Source organism: Gossypium hirsutum, chromosome D12, assembly GCF_007990345.1.
Source record: "Gossypium hirsutum isolate 1008001.06 chromosome D12, Gossypium_hirsutum_v2.1, whole genome shotgun sequence".
NCBI classification, from domain to species: domain Eukaryota; kingdom Viridiplantae; phylum Streptophyta; class Magnoliopsida; order Malvales; family Malvaceae; genus Gossypium; species Gossypium hirsutum.
The window spans coordinates 13,380,802-13,403,558 of record NC_053448.1 but is presented as its reverse complement, the minus strand read 5'-3'; the positions used below and the strand labels follow the sequence as shown (position 1 = coordinate 13,403,558).

General features: G+C 32.5%; 2 protein-coding genes across 3 annotated transcripts; one reads left to right on the top strand and one right to left on the bottom strand.

Annotated features, from left to right (window-relative positions):
• Nucleotides 1-16,599: 16,599 nt before the first annotated feature.
• On the top strand, nucleotides 16,600-19,474 carry LOC107945307 (L-ascorbate oxidase homolog). Of its 2 annotated transcripts, XM_016879265.2 has the most exons (9): nucleotides 16,600-16,727; nucleotides 16,926-17,117; nucleotides 17,207-17,316; nucleotides 17,399-17,669; nucleotides 17,767-17,866; nucleotides 17,987-18,332; nucleotides 18,425-18,790; nucleotides 18,886-18,964; nucleotides 19,061-19,474. In XM_016879265.2, exons 2-9 carry the CDS (start codon nucleotides 16,974-16,976, stop codon nucleotides 19,256-19,258), a joined length of 1,614 nt encoding a protein of 537 aa, XP_016734754.2. In that variant the 5' UTR covers nucleotides 16,600-16,727; nucleotides 16,926-16,973; the 3' UTR covers nucleotides 19,259-19,474. The 2 variants fall into 2 exon arrangements, with proteins under 2 accessions (XP_016734754.2, XP_016734755.2); XM_016879266.2 differs by having other exon boundaries at nucleotides 16,600-17,117.
• A 998-nt stretch (nucleotides 19,475-20,472) lies between these two features.
• Nucleotides 20,473-22,109, bottom strand: LOC107945309 (dof zinc finger protein DOF5.7). The gene is made up of 2 exons (XM_016879267.2): nucleotides 21,977-22,109; nucleotides 20,473-21,799 (listed from the first exon to the last, which is right to left on the bottom strand). The coding sequence occupies exon 2, from the start codon at nucleotides 21,766-21,768 to the stop codon at nucleotides 20,731-20,733; it is 1,038 nt and encodes a 345-aa protein (XP_016734756.1). The 5' UTR covers nucleotides 21,769-21,799; nucleotides 21,977-22,109; the 3' UTR covers nucleotides 20,473-20,730.
• Nucleotides 22,110-22,757: the final 648 nt, after the last annotated feature.

The following is a 22,757-nucleotide window of genomic DNA, read 5'->3' as shown; positions in this document are numbered from 1 at the left end:
CACTAAACATTAAACCGTAGACCCCTAAACCCTAGGCCCCAACCCTTAAACCGTAAACCACAAATTAACTATAATGCCTAAACCCTTAACCCATATCCCCTAAACATATTGAATCGTAAAACATTAACTATAAACCCCTAAACCCATAACCCCTAACCCTTAAATCCAAAACTTATAAATCATAAACCCCTAACTCGTAACCTTTAACCCATATCCCCTAAACATATTGAATCATAAAACATTAACTATAAACCCCTAAACCCCTAACCCCAGCCTTTAATCCTTAACCCCTAACCCCTAAACCCTTAACCCCAATCCTTAAACCATATCTATAAACCCCTAACACATATCCCTTAAACCCTAAATTAAAGAACATATATAAATTATAAACCCTAAACCCTGATCATAGCATATATATATAAACTATAAAGTGTAAACCCCATCCATTAAAAAATAAACAATAAACATAACCCCTAAACCGATAATGCCTCTAAAGTTCAAAAACAAAAGACTAAAACTTTTTGCGGCGTTTTAAACAAAAGCGCTAGTATTGGTTGACTATTCTGGCGTTTCTATAAAAGCGCCACCAATTTTTGAGAAGCTGAACATGGAAACGGCGTCGTCTCACTTAACTCTTTTGCGGTGCTTTCCGAGAAAACGCCACTAATTCCTGACTATTACGGCGTTTACTATTAAGCGCCACTAAAGTCTCTAAAAGCTATATAAAAAGACATCATTTCCTTAACAGTTTACGGCATTTTTAAACTAGCGCCACTAAAGGCCCTAAATGCTAAATAATAAATGACATCGTTTGCTTAATAGTCTTGCGGCGCTTATGTTAAAGCACCGCTAATTCTTCACAGTTTGCGGCGTTTCTACAAAAGCGCCACCAATGTCACAAAAGCTCAACAAGCAAACGGCGTCGTTTGGCTTAACTCCTTTGCGGCGCTTTTCAGAAATCGCCACTAAAATGACATCGTTTTCTTAACAGTTTTGCGGCACTTCTGATAAAGTGCCACTAAAGCTTCGTTACTACAGCGTTTTCTGAAAATTGCCACTAACGTCTCGAAAAGATAAATGAAAAACGGCAACGTTTTCTTAACAGTCTTGCGGCGCTTATGATAAAGCGCCGCTAATTCTTGACTATAGCGGCATTTTTCATTAAGCGCCACTAAAGTCCCCAAAACCTAAATTGAAAACGGCAGCATTTTTCTTAATAGTTTTTGCGGCGTTTATGACCAAACGCCGGTAATTCTTGCATATTGCGGTGTTTCTAAGAAAGGGCCACAAATGTTTAAAAGCTTAACAGGAAAACGACATCGTTGAACTGAACTCATTAGCGGTGCTTCCTAGAAGCACCGTTAATTCCTGTCTTCTGTGGCGTTTTTTTTAAATCGCCACTAATATCTCTGAATCCAAACAAAAAACGGCATCGTTCGTTTAGCTCTTTTGCGGCGCTTTTAGGAAAGCGTCGCTATTGATGACATTTTGCGGCGTTTATTTTAGTTCGCCGCTAATGCTATATTTTTTGTAGTGTTTTTTGATTAAACGCCGCTATAAACGCCGCTAATAACCGGTTTTGGTGTAGTGTTAATTCATATATATGTTTCTATTATATAAATATATAATATATGCATGTTTTGATTGATTTAATGTATGAGATGCATGTTTAATTCATAAATATGTTTGAATTATATATATACGATTATCATTCAATTTAATTGAAATTAAGATAAATTTATTATGAAAGGAATAAATTCAAATTTTGGCTTTAAAAATTTAATTAAGGATGTCTAATATTTTAAACATATTAGTTGAAATAAAATGACGCCAAAGTGACCTCTTTTACGTAGATTAGTTTATTTAAAATATCAAGATGATTATATATTTTTGTGATTCATACGTTTATTAATTGAACCAAAGGTAAGTTAATATTTGGCAGAATTTCAACGACATTTATGGTGATAAATGTGTGACAATTATAAGGTATTTTATGTGAACAATAAGTTAGTCCAAAGGTTAATTAATTGTTTGACATAATTTATTGTCAATGTTTGATTGATACAACAAGAGTATCGCTTACTGTTGATATTATTGTCCAAAGACTTGATATTAATGTTGTGTTTGATATCTTGAGATGGGATTAGCAATTATCTTGAATTTATTATTTACTTATGAATATTGATGTGAGCTTGTTTTTATTTGTTCTCTATTCAACTAGTTTATCTTCTGTTGCCACAATATCTGCTAATATAAATTCTATACCCATGCTTAATGAGACTAATTTTAAGGAATGAAAAAGGCACTTACTTATAGTGCTTGGTTGTATGGACATAGACCTTGCACTAAGGGAAGAACAACCTGCATCTCTCACTACAAAAAGCACTCATAATGTTAAGAGGGATTTTGAGAGGTGGGATCGTTCAAATAGCATGAGTCTAATGATCATGAAACAAAGCATTTCAGAAGCCTTTAGGGCCACAAAATCTGAAGAGATTACTTAGGCCAAGGGTTTCCTTGATGAAATTGAGAAATGTTTTGCTAAAAATGATAAGGTTGAGATGGCATCACTTCTGACTTTTTTGATGTCTATGAAGTATAAGAGTCAAGGAAATGTAAGGAAGTACATTATGGAGATGTTTCATGTTGCTTCAAGACTTAAGGCACTTAAGATCGAGCTTTTTGAGGAATTGCTTATTCTTATAGTTTCTAATCCATCAAAAAGAGTAAAAAAATGATAATTCCATATAGAGTTTCTATAACACCCTTAGCTCAACTCGATCGTCGGATCCGAGCTATAGGATGCTACATTTGTTGTCGGAGCAACTACAGTCAATTTATAGTAAAATATTCACATGCATGTGTAGTTCAATGTCAAACATATTCATTTATGGTTAAACAATCAAAATCAAGTCTTAATTGAGCTCACAAAAAATCTTTCGTTGACCAAAGCACGAAATAGGACCAAGTTGCAAAGTTTCAAAATTTTATGGATAATGCCGTGATGTCATCACTTCCACATTGTGATGTCTCCAAATAGTTTGTCACATCACGACATTAGGCCACTCAACTTCATGATGTCACTTACTGTCAGTCGACATAGCGACGAGGAAGAATAGTCATCGAGACTAGAACTCTGTTTTTGGTAAAATTTAACCATTTGATACCTATTTCAAAGCTCCCAACCAAACCTATCATTTTTGTATACCAAATACCAAACTCCATAGCATCAAAACATACCAAAACAAGTCATTTGATCATTTATAATCAAACCAATTCAACGTGGACTCAACTTAACTCAAAACATTCCAAAACAATACACCTAATCATATCCCAAACCAAATCAATCAAATAACCAAAGTTTACCTATGTTAGGGAACCTTAAAACTTACCAGTTCACTTCCATTTAATCAGTTGTGTACACATTTACACATATAGAATTTATAAGAATTAAGTACAAGCATCATCTATCAAGATTAGGTCTCATTATTCAACCATGTACAAGTTATATATATATATATATTCAAATCCATTTCACCTTAATCACAAACCAAGCAAGTTACCAATTTCATCTCATTTCATACCATTCCATTTATAAACTTATTGAATTTCAAATATTTAGCATGAAATACCTATACATTCAACTCCATATGTGAATCAAAATACCAAACCATCATAAGATATCAATCATCAAGACATTTATACGTTAAAGTATGTACCAAAAACACTTATATACATGCCATAATTCCTTGACTCGAGATAATCAAAATAGATACTGAAATAATGATAGTGTGAGCTTCGAGTCGATCTAGCTTGACGTGTTCCGCAAAGTGATGATCTACAAGGGAAACGAAAAACAAATGGGGTAAACATATATATTGCTTAGTAAGTTCATAGCCATTAAACAAAAATTTACCTTATCTTTCAATTAAACATAGTAATCAACTAAGCTTGGAATAAATTGGCTAGACATGACAATTCAAAACATTAATAAGGTGAGTTTAAACATATAATAAAACCATGTAATATCACAAGTGTTTAACATTCCATTTCATGTCATAATAAGTAATAAACTCAAATATCATTCATTCCCATAATAGTGTAATCGCACATATATATATCAAGGCTTTATACTCAAATCATTCAATAATATTTCATTTGAGCATCGAGTTTAATTCATCTCATTTCAATTTCTTGTTTCATATAGCATGTTTCACTCGATGAACCCTAGTAAATAGACTTGGATACACAAGTATCTTCGATGCACCAGTTGCTCATTCGAGCTAAGTATACTCGTGTCAGGTTACGAGTCCAAGCTAAAATTTATAATGACATGTCTGTTTGTGTGTCCAACCTGAAAATATACATGTCAAGTTACCCATCTATGCTAAACCTTTAAAACGACATTAAGTTACCAGCCTAAGCTAAACTTGTGTCACATGTATCTTTGAGTCCGCAACAAATGTTGGATCTTAATAATCATCTATAATCAATCTATACAAGTGTGTATCAGACATTGTTGGCATGCCAATCGTATCCTAACCTTTACTAAGTTCACATGAGCCTCATTTTCAATTATAACCATTATTTTACAATTTAGTCCAATTCTCACCTTTCATACCAAATTACCACAAATCAACCCACAATATAACATATATACACAAATAAATTGCATAAAAACTTAAACACATTTATACCATATGAACTTACCTGGTCAAAATAACAAACTAATTGAATCTTCAATGACTATTCGACTGAATAAGGAAGATGAAGATGAAAACCATCTCTTTCCATCCACTGAGATTTGTTTTTATACCTTAATTAAGAATTTTATTAACTTTAATAAAACTAATTTTGTTTTAATTAGCTTAATCACCATCAGCCACTAACACACATTCCAAAATGGCTAAATTACCATTTTGGTCCTTTGGTTAATTGTAATTTAAGTCTTTAAGCCTTTGGCCAATTAAAAACCTATAGCGACAATTTTTTACAATTTAGTCTTTGTACCTTAATTAAGCAATTAATAGACAAAATTGAAGGACTAAACATTAACAAAATTTTATACCAACCCCATAAATATTTTAATTTAATATTTAAGAACTCGATTTATGGAAAAGGGGTTTTGAAACTGCCTTTTTCGACACCACTAAAAATAGGGCTATTATAGTTTCAATTATCATCAAGTCCCAAGAAATATTGTATAAAGGACTTAGTATGTAATTAGATAAGCCACAAAACAACCATAAAATCAAATGAAGTTTACTCCCTTTAATAATAGCAGTAATGCAAGTACGTTGTAACACTTATTACACAAGTTGTGGTACCAACTATCCCAATGCAGTCTGCAACAAGTCAACTATGCTATTACTCCCCTTACTCCATTCTCCCCCAATCAACATGCATCAGATTCGTTAAAGGGGATGAGATAGGGGCGCGACATCTTAAATAATCCTGTACATATGAGTTGTAACTCACAGAACAACATAGATCGCTTCTATGAAACCTTGATGGAGTATTTATAATGGTTGACATATCTTCAATCTGATCAATATAGGCAACAAGTTCACATTTAACTAGAGCATCAATTTTTTATTGATCTTCATAACTAACACAATGTTGTTGTTGTTTTCACCCAAAGTTCTTTGTGAGTTCTTTTGCTTGTGGTTTGTCTTGTTGGAAAATCTCATGTAACATCTAAATTTTGCTCTATTCTAAAATCATTGAGAAACTTATAACATAGAGGTCAAATGTGACTTGTAACATCATAATAACATATATGTTTGACTTTCTTCCTATTCCATACTTGTTGTCAAGAGTATCGAATGTTGAAGGAAGTTCAAACAAGTAATATGTTGTGAGATAATAATTTAAAGCAAAGACTAAATTGTAAAGAAGTGAAAAGTAATAGGGCTAAGTCATAAATACTCAGCTTGAGGGTTAAAAATGGAAAAAGTTTTGGAACTAAAGTTGCAATTTTTCCAAAGGTGTGAATTGAGAAATTGTAAATATTAAAAAGTGTCAAAGGCAAAATGGTCATTTTGCAAGAAAAATTGTTTTGGAAAAATTACTAAAATGCCATTGGGTGTATTGGTGAATCATGGCCATTAGATTTACTTGGAGATTAAGGAGAGGAATATGGGCCCTTGGATTATAATTATGATGTTGATGATATTTTATTATTATTTTAGATAATATTTTATTAAGATATGTTATTATTTTAATTAATATATATATGTGATTATTATAAAAAGAAGTATTAAGAAAACTCTTCATACTTTCAAAAAGCTCACAACATCCATGAAAAGGAGAATAAAGAAAATTTTCTCTTTATGCAATTTAGTCATTTTATTGAATCCACCATTTTCACCCAAAATTCATGAAAATTCTCATAGCCACCAAAAAGAGAAAGTGAAGTAGAGATCTTAGAGAGTTTGATTATCATTTTGGAAGCAAGAAATGAGAGTTGGAAGTGAAGTAAATTAAGAGAAGTTAGGAAGTCAAGGTATCAAAGCTTGAAGATGAAGATGGAAGCACGAGAAAGCATGGATATGTGAAGAAATTAGTTAAGAAATTAAGGTAAGTGGTTTAATTATTATGTTATAATTATTTGAGTGTTTAATTTGATGAGATATTGGAAGAATTAATTTTGTATAATTATTTTCCATGTTCCGAGTAAAGAAAATATTATGTTTATGTATGAAGAGAATGATGGATGACTTTAGGAATAATTGGATGAATGATATTAAGTGAATAACTAAAAGAAAGTAAGTCTAAGTGGTTTAATTATGAAAATATGTAATTCAAAATTTATAAGTGCTCGTCTAATGACCTTGTCGTAAGTTTATTACTCTAATATCCTTAATCTCTTTGGGGTAAATCTGTTATTCTAATATGATCATATTTTATCTATAGCGCCCCATACCCGACCCTTGAGGAGGATCCAAGAATGACGTGTTACAACCTTACATCCTTTCTCGTTTTCCAAACACAATTTGAAAATAATTTAGACTTCACCAAAGCTAACTTAAGATAATAGAATTTTGAAATAGAAATCATGAAGTAAACCAGTACAAATCGAGACCATAAGCTTCATTACAAGAATTAGGGAAAAATTATAGTTTGACGAATACAATTTTAGTTAGAAAATATCGTTCTTTATAATCTTAAGCCTTAATGCCACCCCCATTGTCATGCATAACACAAAATGATTAGAAGTCTCATAACAGAAAGTATCATCTGGCGTGGTCCTTGGTGATTCATTTACTTCTTCAATCATTCTGAAAAGGAAAGGTAACAGAGTAAGCTCATAGAACTTAGCGAGTTCTAGAGCAGACACTAAGATAACTATACATACGATAAACAAATAAACCTTCCCAACTCAGTGAAACACATAGTTTGCCCATTGGCGAATACTATACACAAGTAGACTTTATACAATTTGCCAATTGAAGAAATATCGAACTTACACAGACCTTATAGAAAACTAAGTCCTTTTAGCGCATACATTACCCCCATGCATTCATGCAGACAACCTTCTTCGTGTTGGCCAAAAACCTTAGTTCGTGTTCAGAGATCATATAATTTGTACACTTTTTTTCCTTTGTCATGCTTTGCCAATCTGGTTTGCAATTTCTCATGCCCTACCAGAGGCTACATAACCATTCTCATGTATCGCGATATGCCAGTTCAATGCTCATACCATTGAAGGCAACGCCATGATCTCATTTCCTTTTTGTTCAGACCATATGGTTCCTTTCAGAGTATGCAGGTATTAACTCAACATGAAATTAGGCCCTTATAATGTTTATGCAAATATGACAGACCAGAATTTTCACAATAAACATTTGTTACTTTGGTGCAAACACTTTACCTTCACAGAACAGGTAAACTTACCTTATACCAAACATGAACAAAAACATAACACACTCATGGAGTATAAAGGAACTCACCAAAAAAGTTGCAAAAAAGCTCAAACAACAAGACACTTTCCCTTACCTCAAGAGCTTTTAGAAATTTCTCTAGCTATAACATGAAAAGTTATCTTATCAGATCATTTTACCATAAACTAAACATGTCTAACAAGAGTGTTAAAAGGAAACCCAAAATCTCAAAGTTTCCTCATTGTTTCCCTTAAACTAACCCTAAAGAATAAAACTTTAGGGTCCCATGAATAATCATGAAAATAAATTGAGTTTCAGCAGTATTTACCAAGTACCAACGTCGGTGGAGTTTGCTAAATACAGTAAACTCGATCCTTCAAGCAAGTCTTAGTTTCAAGTTTTTTGAGAAATTGTAAAGAAAGTTCTTGGAGAGAAAAATTAATTTTTCCAAAGAAATCACAAAACTTGATCATGAGGCTAATGTTGGCTTTATATAGGTGTACACGAAAAGAAAACTTAGTGGGAAAGTTTATCCTCTCACTACCATTCCTTTGATACCCATGACAACATTCTCTCTCATTTTAAATGTATGCCCTTTCAATTTCAGAAACCTTATCCTATTCTAACTAGTACTCTTTAGGCAAACTAAATGTTTCCAAATAAAATAATAATAAAGTCAATTGTTCTTTTAAACTAAGGGCTTAACACTTAAGGAATAAGCATTAACGTCTATCAGTTGGGGTGACGTATACACTGTAAAGGAGTTCGCTAGACTACCAAGCTCGCATTGATAAAGACATCGCCCAAAGGCGTTTTCTATATTCTTTGAGCAGTTAGTCATATCTAGTACCATATTCATTCAGAACCTATTCTATAAGTCTTACTTCTAATAATAATACTCAAATACTACGGCTTTGTTGGGCGGGATGTTATATGATCTTATGATAACCATTACATCTTCCTTCATTAAAAGTCAATTACTATCAAATAGTAATTAAATCATTTATCACTGAGATAATTGACCCATGGCCACATTACTTTCCATCTATCATGTAATACCAATAAGAGGATATCATTTACCCTTTACTGGGCTATGAATTCCATTATTGTGGAATAACGTTACATCATGCAAAAGTCGTTCCAAAGTACCAACTCTCATTTCCTTATCTATTTGAACTCAGGTTTTCATTTACATCAAAGCATACAATTCACACATTTATAGTCCATCATCCACTTAGGATTAAGGTATGTCATACTATGAATGTCACAAGTGAATAAATCCATAAATTCATCTTGGATCTATTCTACTTGGGTCCTATCTAATGTATTGTCAATCTAGTTAGTCACATTTATATCTCTATTTTCTAGAGCCATTTGGTTCGATACCCAAGACAAAGTATCTCCTCAATTAAACTTGATAGACGACATATTAGTCTTTTAATTGATTTGCTCAATTCTGATTAGACTAAGGATGTGTTTAGATTATCTACTAATATAAGTTGTATTTTCATATTATGATTCGACCATGTAATACCACTTAATATTAGTTGAACACTAGATAATCTATAAGTCAATATTTACTTTTATTTTACTTTGTGTGCAAAAACAATTGAGGATGATATACGAAGATATTAATGATACTGATGGATATTTTATTAAACCAATTTGTTTAAAAAATAAAAGTACATATAAATAAAACATTACACTAAAGGCACTATATCCCAACATTTTCAAGCTATCTTTAGATTCATTTCAAAAGTTTGTAATAAACCTATCAACTCATCAATATGCATAGTGTTGATGTCCTTGGCCTATTCAATGATTATCACTTTGATTGCAAACTTCTCAGCCAACCATAGTAGCATCTTTTGTACTAGTTTCTCCTCAAAATATTTCTCAGCAAGAGCAGATGCTTCATTAATTAAGGATGTTTTTGATAAACTAAAATTTTAATTGTTAAAAAATTAAGTATTGTAACCTCTCCAAATTAGCCTAAACATTAGGCCTAAATTCAGGAGATTAAATCGACCACTGAGATGGCCTAGCAGAGTTATCAGAATTATAAAATAGTCATTTTAAAACATTTGTTTATCTTTTAGAGAAAAACTTAGTCTATTTTTAGAAAACGACACATGGGTAGACAAAACACGATTAATTTAATATTTTTCTTGTAAAAGGTGATTACCATCGAAAACTTAATAAACTTTTAGTTTTTTTATTAGACAAAATTTAATTACGACCTAGCAGCGGAAATATGACATTTTCTTAGGTGTAGGAAAATTTGTTTTTCTTGCATAATTGATTGAAAATTCGTATTTCAAAATTTAAAAATAAATAAAGAAAGAACTTAAACGTCATGCATGCTACGTAGAATCAAAACCTAAGCCCCATGCCATAGTTCAAAATAAAACATTACAGTCTCTGAATAATAAAATAGCAAATAAAAATTTGATAAAATGTCTTAATAAACAAAATCAAGCCAAGACCTTCTGAATGCCTTGTCCACATCCTAACTTAGTGGGTTATCTTTAGAGATAAAAAAAGAGAGTGAACTATGAAGTTCAATGTGAGTTCCATCACAAGAAAATCAGTGCAAGTAGTCCATAAGACATAATAAATCATAGAATAATCGCAATCAAGTAACAATTTAGAGTATTGATTTTACAAACTAACAATCATTAGTATCACATAATTCGCAATAGTAATTTCAGAATAACAATTCTTCTATTTACTCAATAATATATATCTATCCAAGTCATCTTAGAAATTCCAATTTTTTATGCACATGCTTTCATATATGCCATACAACTTTGGTTTTTTAACAAAAAAGATCCTACCCCACCGCTACACATCACAATGGGAGTTCCCATGAACTCTATCCACCAACACACAAGATTTGTGGTTAAACCACTACTAGTTCGCAGATAAACTAGCAATGACTGTAGACACACAACAAAATCCCCACAGATGGAATTTACCTCTGGCTATGGATTTACAACAAATAATGTAGGAAAAATCTGCTATTGACTTGTGGATGCACAACATGTTTACAAGTGATAGCTGCAAAGGGGTTGTGGATGCATAACAAAAATGTCACAAGAGGAATCTGCCTTTGGCTGTGGGTACACAGTGAGACCTGCAAATAGAATCTGCCTCTGGTTATGGGTACACAGCAAAATAATACATATAAACTGTCAGTACTTTCTCCGTTCATAACATCCCACCCCATATAATGCAATATCAACATGGCATGCTCAAAATAGATAAGTATAGTAGCATTTAATATGTCTTTATCAAAACAATACTGTAGCAAACAATATGCTTATACAAATTCGATTCAATAGCAATTAATATGCTTGTGACAAATAAACTCAATAAATGAAGTCATGCTTTCTATGTGATCGGTTGAACGATATAAGGCATACTATACATACAATCACAAATATAAATACAAAAGACATATGTGTTGTTCATAATTCATGTAAAAATATATAAATATCATATGAATTCAATCCATCAAATCATAGATTCTAACATAATTCATACTATTAGGGACTTAATTGAATAAAATGAAACACTAAAATAGTTCAAAATATATTTAGGGACTAAACTGATCAAATCATAAAATTTCTAGGTAAAACTGTAAAAATTTGAAGAATAAGGGCATACGACCGTGTGGATAGATCGTATGGGATGCTACAGACCATGCGGAAGGGTTATATGACCATGTGGAAATTTCAAAATCAACCTGCATGGAGGACACAGCCGTGTGGTAGGTCTGGTGAGATTTGAACTATTCTAGGGTTTCAGAGGCACATGGTCATGTGTGGGGCCGTGTGGTCCACACGTGTGGCCCTATTCCAATGCATGATTTACCCTGATTCGCTTGTAAAAGAGCACACGCCTTTCACTGGGAGCTCGATCGAAGTTCCTTATGCTCGATTCTGATCTAATTTACTTAAATTAGGTCCTTCAAATGACATTTACACAAGAATTAATGGTTGATTTCAAGATTAATCAAGATTATCGAGACATTTGTCAAGAGTCATAAAAGATTCATTAAATTGAATGAAAGACTATCACCAGATAAAAATACTAAAAAAATTTAGGATCTAAACATCAGAAACGAGGTGTACTTACTGATTCTTGGTAAGGATGCTATTGACGATAATTACAAAATCGATAGAGAGAATGTTTGAATGGAAGATTTTTTTATTCAGGAAAACAAAACTATTATCAACAATTAGGATGAAAATATGGTGTAAAGAAAAGGGAAAACAATAAAAAGAGAATAAATAGAAAGATGGAGAGAAAATTTTATTAGGATTTGAAAAGGGTAATATGAAAATCTAATGAGGAAAAGAAGATAAAAAGATGGTGGAATTTTAATTCTATTGAAATTTTGAGAAAGGGCAATATATGAATTCTAATTAGGAAAGAATTGAGTCAATTCCTAGGGTTTACAGGTTTGTAAACCGTAGGGGCTGCACAAGTAAATTTCCCAAATTAGGAGCAGGGGCGACAATTTGCAAATTTCTTCTTATTCTTGGCCGAATATAAAAAGGAAATATAAGGGAGATGCATGGCTCAAACTTGAGCAAACAAGGGGGAAGCAAGTGTGCTAACAATTAGGGTGGCTTGTATAATTTCTTGTATAATTTTTACTTCAAATAATATTTGTTTTAGGGTGGCTTTTATCTTAGGTTGCTGAAAATAAAAGGAAAAGAAATAGGAGGAAAGAAGCTTGAACTTAATACCTCTAAAATAAGGGAATAGCATTTAACCATCAAGCCTAAAACTTATTTCTTACTTATTTTAGTCACTTAATTATATATATTTATTTTTGGCTCAACTTACATATTTACTCAAAATTTTCTTATTAACTTATTTAACTTTATAGTTTTTAACACATTCTACTTTAGTTTATATACAATAATTACTACTTATAGTCAAATCTCATTATTAATATTTTAATTCATTTTTACCCCTTTTCCAATTACGTTCTAACTCAATTAATACACACTATTTTCAAATTAAAACTCATAATCAAGTTTTATTTTAAAGTAATTAATATAATAAAACTTGATTATATTATTTTAATACTTTAATTAATTATGTATGATCTTAATTTTGGTATTCGTTCCAAACCCTTGATTTATAAATGCACAAAAATAACCTTATAAATCAGAGCGTGACCACTTTCTATTTTCACAAACTCGATTCTTCTAACCTAGTTTTTGGGGTGTGACAAGTATTGAATTTTTATTGCTAAATTTTATAAGTGTTGAATTTATATTAGAAAATTGTTTGGTAAATTAGTAAATATAAGTACTGAATATAATTATGTTGTTTGATAAAATTAAATACTGATTTTAAAAAATATTGATTTTTTTAATTTCAATCTTATTAATATAATATTTTTTATTATTTTGGATAATTTTAAATAAAAGATACAAATGAATTTAAATATCTCATTTTTGTTTAAAAAGGATAATTTATTTTAATTTTTAATACAATAAAATCAACTTAATATTTTCTACATTGAGTGATAATTAGCTACCTACTTACATATCTTATTCAACACTTTTTTGTTGAAATTTTTATATTAAGTAAAAAATTAAAATGATTATCAAACACATTTAAAATATTAAACGTTGAACATTTTCATTTTCAATGAAATGAAAATTTTCTATGGTTTATCAAGCACACCCTAAATCGCAAAATCTAACATAAAACTCATAAATAGATTTATCTTCACACATTCTTAAAATTTTAATCATAGTATAAGCATCTGAAGTTCCTTTATGGGCGGTCTCCAAAATGTTTCAAGCTTCTCATGTTGTAACACATTTGAAAATTCTTTTAAACTCTTATGGATCTACACTATTAAAGATAGCATATAAGGATTTTGGTTTGTAGTGTGGGCCTTGTCTTCTTTAGTAGTCTAATTTGTTTCGGATTTTGGAGTTCTCGCAACAATTTGGGGAAGATCTCATCCATTCAGCACAACTTTCCATGCTTTTTTAGCAATTAATTTGATAAAAGTTTTCATTCAAACTTTCTAATAGATGTAATTAGATTCATCCAAGAATGATAGACGTATACTTAAATCACCTTCCTTCATAGACTCCATTGTTGATTACTAGTTTAATTTCCAAACACATGATCTCACTAGTTACATTGGTGAGATGCTTTGGTACCAAATGAAAGTACGTTTGATTGTAAGTTGTCGTAACCTGTTGTGGTACGCTATGTAGTGGCATTGCCTAGAGAAGGAATTCCATTATTAAACTCACTATATAAACAATGATTTAAGTCCAATTTACCCTAATCCTTAGATAATTGTGCCCCCACCCTATTACATTTAGTATGAACTATCCCCAAACATCCTTTCCTATTAATGTTTATTAACTAATCACTCAAATGTGAATAAAACATACTAAACATAATTCTTTACAATGAACATAAAATTCCCCTTTTAATTCTATGTTAAATCCCACACCAAATTTCATGAAATAGCCTTTATATAAATAAACTGCATTAACTTCTCTTGCTTAATTTAACCTTTTTATATCGTGAGTCAAATTGGAAAATTAATTTATGAATAGTGTATATCAATATCTTATCACCAAGTCATTATTCGAATGCTTCAAACCAATCTTCAAGTCTCCTATTTGATAAGACTTCTCTAAGGTTGTTGTAGCTTCAACCTTGATAAGAATTAAGTATATTTGATTTTGGATTCTTAAAAAACATGTTGCATATGTTACTAGATTATCTAGGACTTTTCCTAACTCTATCTAGATCGTTAAGTGTCATTCTTGAAATAGAACTTTTCTTTCTTGAAGTGTTCTAAATGTGTTGCATCAAGTAGGTAAATTACTTATGTATTTTTTTTTACAAGATAATTATAAACATAAGAATAAATATAAAGTGCAAATTTTTCAACAAATAAAATTGATGTACAGATAAGGATGGCAAAACCCAAACCGTTTGATAGATTTCGAACCAATTTGCTTGGAGCAATATCCTTTTTTTAAAGTGAATGCAATACATGGTAATGTGGAATTTTTTATCGTAGTTATAGAACAGTTATGGTAATTGCTTGCAATGGCCTACCATTATATAAAATTACTAGTTAACGCTTTTATATGTAACTATTAAAAAGGTAATTTTTTTTTGTAAAAAGATCATATGTTTTATGTTTAAATATTTGCTTAACTTTAGAAATGATTGAAAATATTGTATATAACAAGCAAAAACTAAATTGAAGCGTAGTAAGGTGGGAATAGATCATCCAATATCTATAGAAGTAGTAGTGATTTTTAATATTACACATCCATAAGAGAGTAGGACGAGTGATGAAGTATAATGTGCCAAGTATAAAGTGATGATGGATTTAGTATCCCCTACCCTCCATTGCTATCTTTATAAACAAACAATTTATGATTTGTAACTTGTTTACTAACATAACCAATCAATGAAATTTATCTTAAAGAGCTAAAACGTAAATAATGTGCTAATTTTTTAACTAATTTTTTTACTTATCTTGTTTTTTATACATATCAAATCAAATTATAAATTAAAGCGTAAAGATTAGGGGTGAGTAAAATTCGATTTGATTTGAAAAAATTGAAAAAAAAATTTGAATTTCGAATTAATTGAATCAAGTTATTCGAGTTATTTGAGTCAACTCGAATAAGTAATTTAAGTTTCGAGTTCAAGTCGAGTTGAGTTTTACAATTCGAATAACTCGAATAATTCTAATAATTCAAATAACAGATTGGTACAAAAACCCTTTAGTCCCTATCAATTTTGGAAATGAGCAAATTGGTCTCTCTCTCAACAAAAATTACAAAAAAATTAAAATAATTTTCAAAATTTTTAAAATTCAAAATATTATAAAAAAATTCAAAATTTATATTTTTAAAAAATTATAATTTTTTTTAAAAAAGATTCTAAAGAATATATAAATAAAGTTAAAACTTTAAATTTTTTAAAAATAATAATTTTGGGACCTAAATAATTCAAGTTTATCATACTAAAGTAAATTTTATTATTATTATTTTTCTTTGAAATTTTTTTAAATATATATGGTTTCAAATTTATGTACTCTAGCATGTAATTAGTTATATTGTAATAAGATTTTAATTTGATATGTTTAATTTTTTAAGTTAACCCGAACAATTTCACTCGATTCGATTCGAATTTCATTTCACTTGAATTCATTCGAAAAAATTTCAAATCGAGTTAAGATGATAAAATATGACTCGTCAACTTGACTAACTCAAAAAATTTTCACTCGATTCGATTGAACGCGAACCCCTATTTCCTTTTTTATTTCACTTCAACTATATGAATTATCACATAAATATAGGCTGATTGTTTAATTAATATATATATAGAAAGTCAAATGGATTAAATTCTTGCGATGAATTATGATCCGTACTCGGCTGCGCCGTTCCCGTTTCTTTTAGGCCAAAGCCGACCTTCCAAAATTAATGTTACTTAAATATTCAGAAGGAAATTAAATAGAGAGGAAAAAAGAAGACCATAAGTTATGAAAATGCTGTTTACAAGAAATACTACAATTTAATAAACTTGGTGAATTAATTATTGGGAATATTTTCAGCTGAACATGAGTTAATTGACAACTTGTGGGATTCGAAGTTTGCGCATACAAAAAAGAAATATTTTGCATGCATTGATATACGAGCCCATGCTTCCATTTGCATGATCTAAATATGTATATATAAGAACAAGGATTTGTTATTTGTTTGTATACAACTCTTACCAATTCTCCTTTTTATCAACTTTCAGTCCTTCGGAAGCCTTTGAATTTCGGTACATCTTTTTTTCTTCTTTAAGTATTTCAATCATTCCCCACTACATATTCAACCCTACTAGTTTGTATTCCATGAGTAAACTTTGAATCTATATAGTTCAATCTAAGTATAGGGTCGATAAGTGTTTGAGAATTTGTCAACTTTTGGTATAAATCTTATGACCCTTTTTTACTAGAATCGCTGTTTGTTTCTTTAGGGCAAAAAAGATTGAATTGAGGGGACAAAGCTGAAGATAAAAAACAGAATGAAACAGGTCATTTTCCTGCAAGTTTTACTTGGAATATTGTGTTGCTTTAGTATCTTCTGTGCCAATGCAGAAGATCCATATAGATACTATACTTGGGCTGTCACATATGGAACTCGGGCTCCTCTTGGTGTTTACCAACGGGTTTGTTTCTATAACCAAGCACCAATTTCTTCTTCTTTTGTTCTGAAGGACAGTGTTCAAAGACATGCTTGGTTTTACAATTTTTGCAGGTTATTCTTATTAATAATCAATTTCCAGGACCTCCAATAGAAGCAGTGACTAATGACAACATCATTGTAAATGTCATCAATCAATTAGATGAACCCTTCCTTATTACATGGTTAGTTTCCTCAGCCTCATTGCTTATTTTATTCATGCTGTGAGATCAAGGTCAATAATCCATTTTTGGTTGTGGAAATTAGGCATGGAATTAAACAGAGGAAGGCTTCATGGCAAGATGGTGTGCTTGGGACCAATTGTCCCATCCCTCCCCACTCAAACTGGACCTACAAATTCCAATTGAAGGATCAAATTGGGACCTACATGTACTACCCTTCAACTTCAATGCACAGAGCTATTGGTGGTTTTGGGGCCGTTAATGTTAACCAAAGGTCTGTGATTTCAATCCCATACCCTGCATTTGCTGGAGATTTCACTTTGCTTATTGGTGATTGGTACAAGGCTGGCGACAAGGTTTGTCATTTCTTTTTCAATCATTTGATCTGCAATGGCTCCAATCAATTGTTAAACTTTGTGAGACAATGTTGTAACCAAATACATTTTCACACAGGCCTTGAGGAAAAGGCTGAATTCAGGCTTGGTTCTTCCTCTGCCTGATGGCCTTCTTATAAATGGTCTCCACAAATCTTCAGTTTTCACTGGACAGAAAGGTAATCATCCTCATCATAATTGAGTTCACTCTTTAAGCAAACCTTTCGCCTCTCTTTGGCTTAAACAAGAGGGTTTTGAGAAAGACTGCTGAATTTAGCTTGTTTCCTGATTAATTACAGGGAAAACTTACAGGTTCAGGATTACAAATGTGGGTATATCGACATCACTTAACTTCAGGATCCAGGGTCATTCACTGATATTAGTTGAAGTCGAAGGGAGCCATAGTTTGCAGGAGGTGTACGAGTCCATTGATATTCATCCGGGTCAATCCATAACTGCTTTGGTTACCTTGCGTGGGGCAATTAAGGACTATTACATTGTGGCTTCCACACGTTTCACAAAGCCTATTCTCACCACTACTGGTATTCTTCGCTATCAAGGTTCCCACACTCCACCCTCTTTGCCGTTGCCTATTGCCCCAACTTATCACGTTCATTGGTCCATGAAACAAGCCAGGACTATCAGGTAATAATCGGACCGACTTGATCGGAGAATTGTTGATCATCATGTGTATCCTACAATGCTAACATTGTTCTCATTCTTTTTGTGGGTCTTAGATTGAACTTGACAGCAAATGCTGCTAGGCCTAATCCCCAAGGAACATTCCACTATGGTCAAATAAATATTGTGAGAAGACTTGTTTTGGCTAATGCAAAAGTCAAGATAAACGGCAAGTTGCGTTATACTGTTAATGGGATCTCCTATGTAGATCCAACCACTCCATTGAAGCTTGCAGATTGGTTTAACATCCCTGGTGTTTTCAGCTTAAACAACATCAAGGATTTGCCAACTTCAAGGCCACCAGCCTTGGGTGTATCTGTCTTTGGTCTCACCCTCCATGACTTTGTTGAGATTGTTTTCCAAAACACTGAACCCACCATCCAATCTTGGCATCTCGACGGATCGAGTTTCTACGTCGTCGGGTATGCATTTACAGAGTCTAACATTCTACCAATCAATTACAGGCAACATTAATTATAGTTTAATCATCAATTTAACATTTTCTTTGAAATACCAGGTATGGTGGTGGAAAGTGGACAACTGCCTTAAAGAAACGCTACAATCTGGTTGATGCTATATCTAGACACACCGTTCAGGTATATAATCCACACCATGGCAATTAAAACAACATCTTTAATCTTTGGTGTTTCAAAAATGGAAACATATGAACTTAACTAGAAAAACATTGGCAGGTATATCCCAATTCTTGGACTGCAGTTTTGGTTTCTTTGGACAACAAAGGAATGTGGAACTTGAGGTCACAAATATGGTCGGATCGGTTCCTAGGCAAGCAAACTTATCTCAGAGTTTGGAACGACGAGAAAAGCTTGTACACTGAGACTGACATTCCTCCTAATGCACTGCGTTGTGGCAAGGCCATCCATTTATAGAAAATTAAATGTGGCTTTATTGCTGTCTTTTATATTTTCTTCACGTTAAGCTAGTTTTCTGATTCTTTCCCCCCCCCCCTTTCAATTTCAGTTACGAGGGTGTGACTGTTGGAATGAAAAATAGGGGAGTTTAGGCTTCAAAACACTTGTTGTGCTAGCTAGATTACTGTACAAGGTAAACGCAATAAACATTTTGCCCTTTCCGGGTTTAGTCCAGTTGATATACACAATATGTTACATATTGACAGCATTTTCCACAATGACATGGACATCCTTAATGTTTCGTTGTCAATATGATTCTTGGAAAACAAGTTTGATTGAACAGTGGACAGCTCATTCAACTACACTCAAATTTCAATTGATTCTGCCGCAATCTTAGATTGCATATTATTCCATCCATGAATGACCAAGTCTAGAAAGAACACTAGTAAACAAGTATAGGGGATTGAATGATGATGATGAAAATGAACATCAGACATCATCAAAATTCGTAGCGTAATGTGCACAAATAGGTACCTAATATCGGTACACATATATGACTTAATCATTAGAGCCATGTTACTTTTGGTGAGGGTTGCTTACAAATTAATATTGAGATTTTAATCTCAACTTATTAGATTAGATTTTTAAAAAATAGTTGTATGAATTAAAACTCTGTTCAAACTGTGGCCCTAAATTAGATCACAAAAGGCAACAAATTAAGCTTAAGTCAAGCCAAGTCTACTTTGCATGAATAAATAAATGAATAAATAGAAAATATCTAGAGAAAAAGAAGAGAGTGAAGAAGGAATAAAAACAGAAGGCCAATGTCCAGAGAAAAAGGCAATTAGAGGCAGATGACAACTCTTTAAACATAAGGCTGCAATGGAATCCTCCTTTCCACTGCGAGAATCAAATTGTTGTTTACGAAAACTTTTCTCAATGGCTGCTTTAAGAAACCTATTTCATCTCTTTCTTATACCAAAAAAACAATTTAGAGAATTTTTAATTTCATATGCAACCCACCAGTCGGTCTATTATAGTTATGAAATTCATCAGAAAAGCAGATGAAGAAACCCTAAAAGCTTTTTATTTAACCAAGGTAGTTGCCAATGTCTTTTTATATTAACTAAATCACATCTTTCATTTTCTTTTAGCTCTTAAGTTGAAGCTGAACCCTTTTCATACCTGTAGTCAAACTCAAAGGTCACTTTTTCAATATGGAGCATTGAAAATAAATAAAACTACTAACATTTTTCCACCTTTGATACTTCATCTTCATCCTTGATACATTCTAATAAGTTAATTAAACACACCTCAAATCACACTTCAAAGAGAAAGAAAACAAAGAATTGAACATACGAACGAACGAAACAACCCCATGCTACCCTACAGCCACATATATATATATCCATATACCAGAATGCACTGCAACGACCACTAGCATATTAATTAAAAGCTGAGATAAAATGAAAGGGGGGGAAAAGGGTTCTTTACGGATATGCACCATTAGTTGTTGGGAGATCAGACCATGATGATGAAAATGCGGGATTCCAGTAACCCAGTTCTCCACCTGCAACTGGAGCTGACTCCAAAACTGTTGAAGAAGATGAAGAGGAACCCACATTGCTTAGAACTACTGCGGAGCTATCAGAGTAATAATTTGATGATGATTTCAGCCTCTGATACAGTCCTTGAAATTCTGTGTTTTGAACTTCACCTAGTAGGAACGATCCATTATTATTATTACTCTGATGTTGCTGTTGAGCTTGGTGTTGATTGTTTTTCCAAAAAGGGCTGCAAAGTCCTAGAGAAGGGACCTGGCTAAGGGGATCCAAACCTAGGGTTCGAGCATTTAACGCAGCATTTGCAACAGCTGGCTCGTTCATGGCATGTGATCCAAGCAAGCTCACCTCTTCCTTAATACTAACAGGACTATTAGTAGACAAAGTGTTAGCGTTAGGGTTTGGGGTAGTTCTCAATAAGGCTAGAAGATGAGAACTCTGAGGTGAAGCCCAAAGGATTGGACTAGATTGAAGGTCATGATCGAACCCATTTCCAAGACCAGTTCTTCCAATATCAGACACTACTGTTTTCATCTTAGCAGCACTTGATTTTCCCATAGATGTTGAAACAGAAGCAGTAGTAGTAGTAGTAGTAGTAGTGTTCTTGTTTTTCCTACATCCACCTCCAATAGGAACATTCCTAAGAGCACCTCCTTTGGTCCAATACCGACGACAAGTCTTGCAAAAGTGACGAGGCTGGGTGAGATTGTAGTTGTTGTAATAACAAAACTTCGTGTTGGAGGAATCACATCTGGGGCACCTCAAATTCTGGGTCTGATCAGACTTTGCTGCTGAAGCTGTAGAGTTAGTAGTTGTAGTTGATGACGAAGTTGTTGAAGGAGATGGAGATGGTGATGGAGAAGAAGCAAGGGTTCCATCCAAAATGGTTCCATTGATAGAGATTCTTCTCCCAGCAGTACCTCCAAAATGAAAGCCAGAAGAGCCTCCTAGGAGTTCTTGAATCATCTTTTGGAAAATTCCTTCTCTTTGTATAGATCTACAACAATCCAAAAAAAAAAAAAGAGAAAAGCAAAGAAGCAGGTAAGTCTTTCTTTTCTTTTGAGTTTTAGTGGTTTGAAAAAGATAAAAGTAGGTTTTGTTGTCTTCAACTTATGCATGATCCATGACCATGAGAGAGAGAGAGAGATTGATAGAGGTTTGAAACATGACTTGCCTTTGTTATCTCTCAATTGAGCTGGCTTTTCTTTCCTATGGGTTGCATAAGAATAGAGGATGGGACTTGGGGATGCTTTAATATAACATATATCCCATCATTGGTAAAGATAAACAACAGCCTTGCTTTAGTGTATATCTATCTCAAAAAGCAAGTGGTTTTGGGTTAGGAATTGGACTGTTTATTAGCAGTTTTTAAGTGGCAAAGTTAAATCATTCTTTTTTCACTCCATTTCCCACTCTACCCTTTGATTCTCATGTTATTCTTCACTTGTAAAAAGAATCAAATCTTATTTCAAAGACCTCAATTATTGTCTTTTATGATGTCCTTATATGTTTAATATAATTTATACCCTGTATTTAATTAAATTACACCCATTTTTCAAGCATTTTAAATGCTGAAAGTGGAGAATAATTAAAATGTGAGAAAGGGTAGAGACTGGATAAGGATAACAGTAATCAAGTTTCCTTTAACAAAAATCATTGCTTGGGTTGGGTTGAGCAAATCTCATAATTTTGAATAAGTATACATATTAATATCAATATGATAAAAAATATATAATAATGATAACTAATTAATAGAAAGGAAACTTGATGATGAAACATAAATGATGAAAACGAAGTTGGGGAGGGGGCCCGACGGTGTTATATGTGTTTGCATGTTGAAAAATGGGGTTGAGTTGAAAATACATGATTAGGGATAGAAAGAAGGGCTAATGACCTGAAAGTACGTGTAAAGTGGGGTGTCCCCACTGCCCCCCCAACTAAAGCCACTGACCGAG

Excerpts from the sequence above, each read along its gene's own strand:
- LOC107945309 (XM_016879267.2), bottom strand. The coding sequence starts at position 21,768 with ATGATTCAAGAACTCCTAGGAGGCTCTTCTGGCTTTCATTTTGGAGGT.
- LOC107945307 (XM_016879265.2), top strand. The coding sequence starts at position 16,974 with ATGAAACAGGTCATTTTCCTGCAAGTTTTACTTGGAATATTGTGTTGC. Across the intron at positions 17,670-17,766 it reads GGTACAAGGCTGGCGACAAG|GCCTTGAGGAAAAGGCTGAA; the intron begins GTTTGTCATTTC and ends ATTTTCACACAG. Across the intron at positions 18,965-19,060 it reads TATCTAGACACACCGTTCAG|GTATATCCCAATTCTTGGAC; the intron begins GTATATAATCCA and ends AAACATTGGCAG.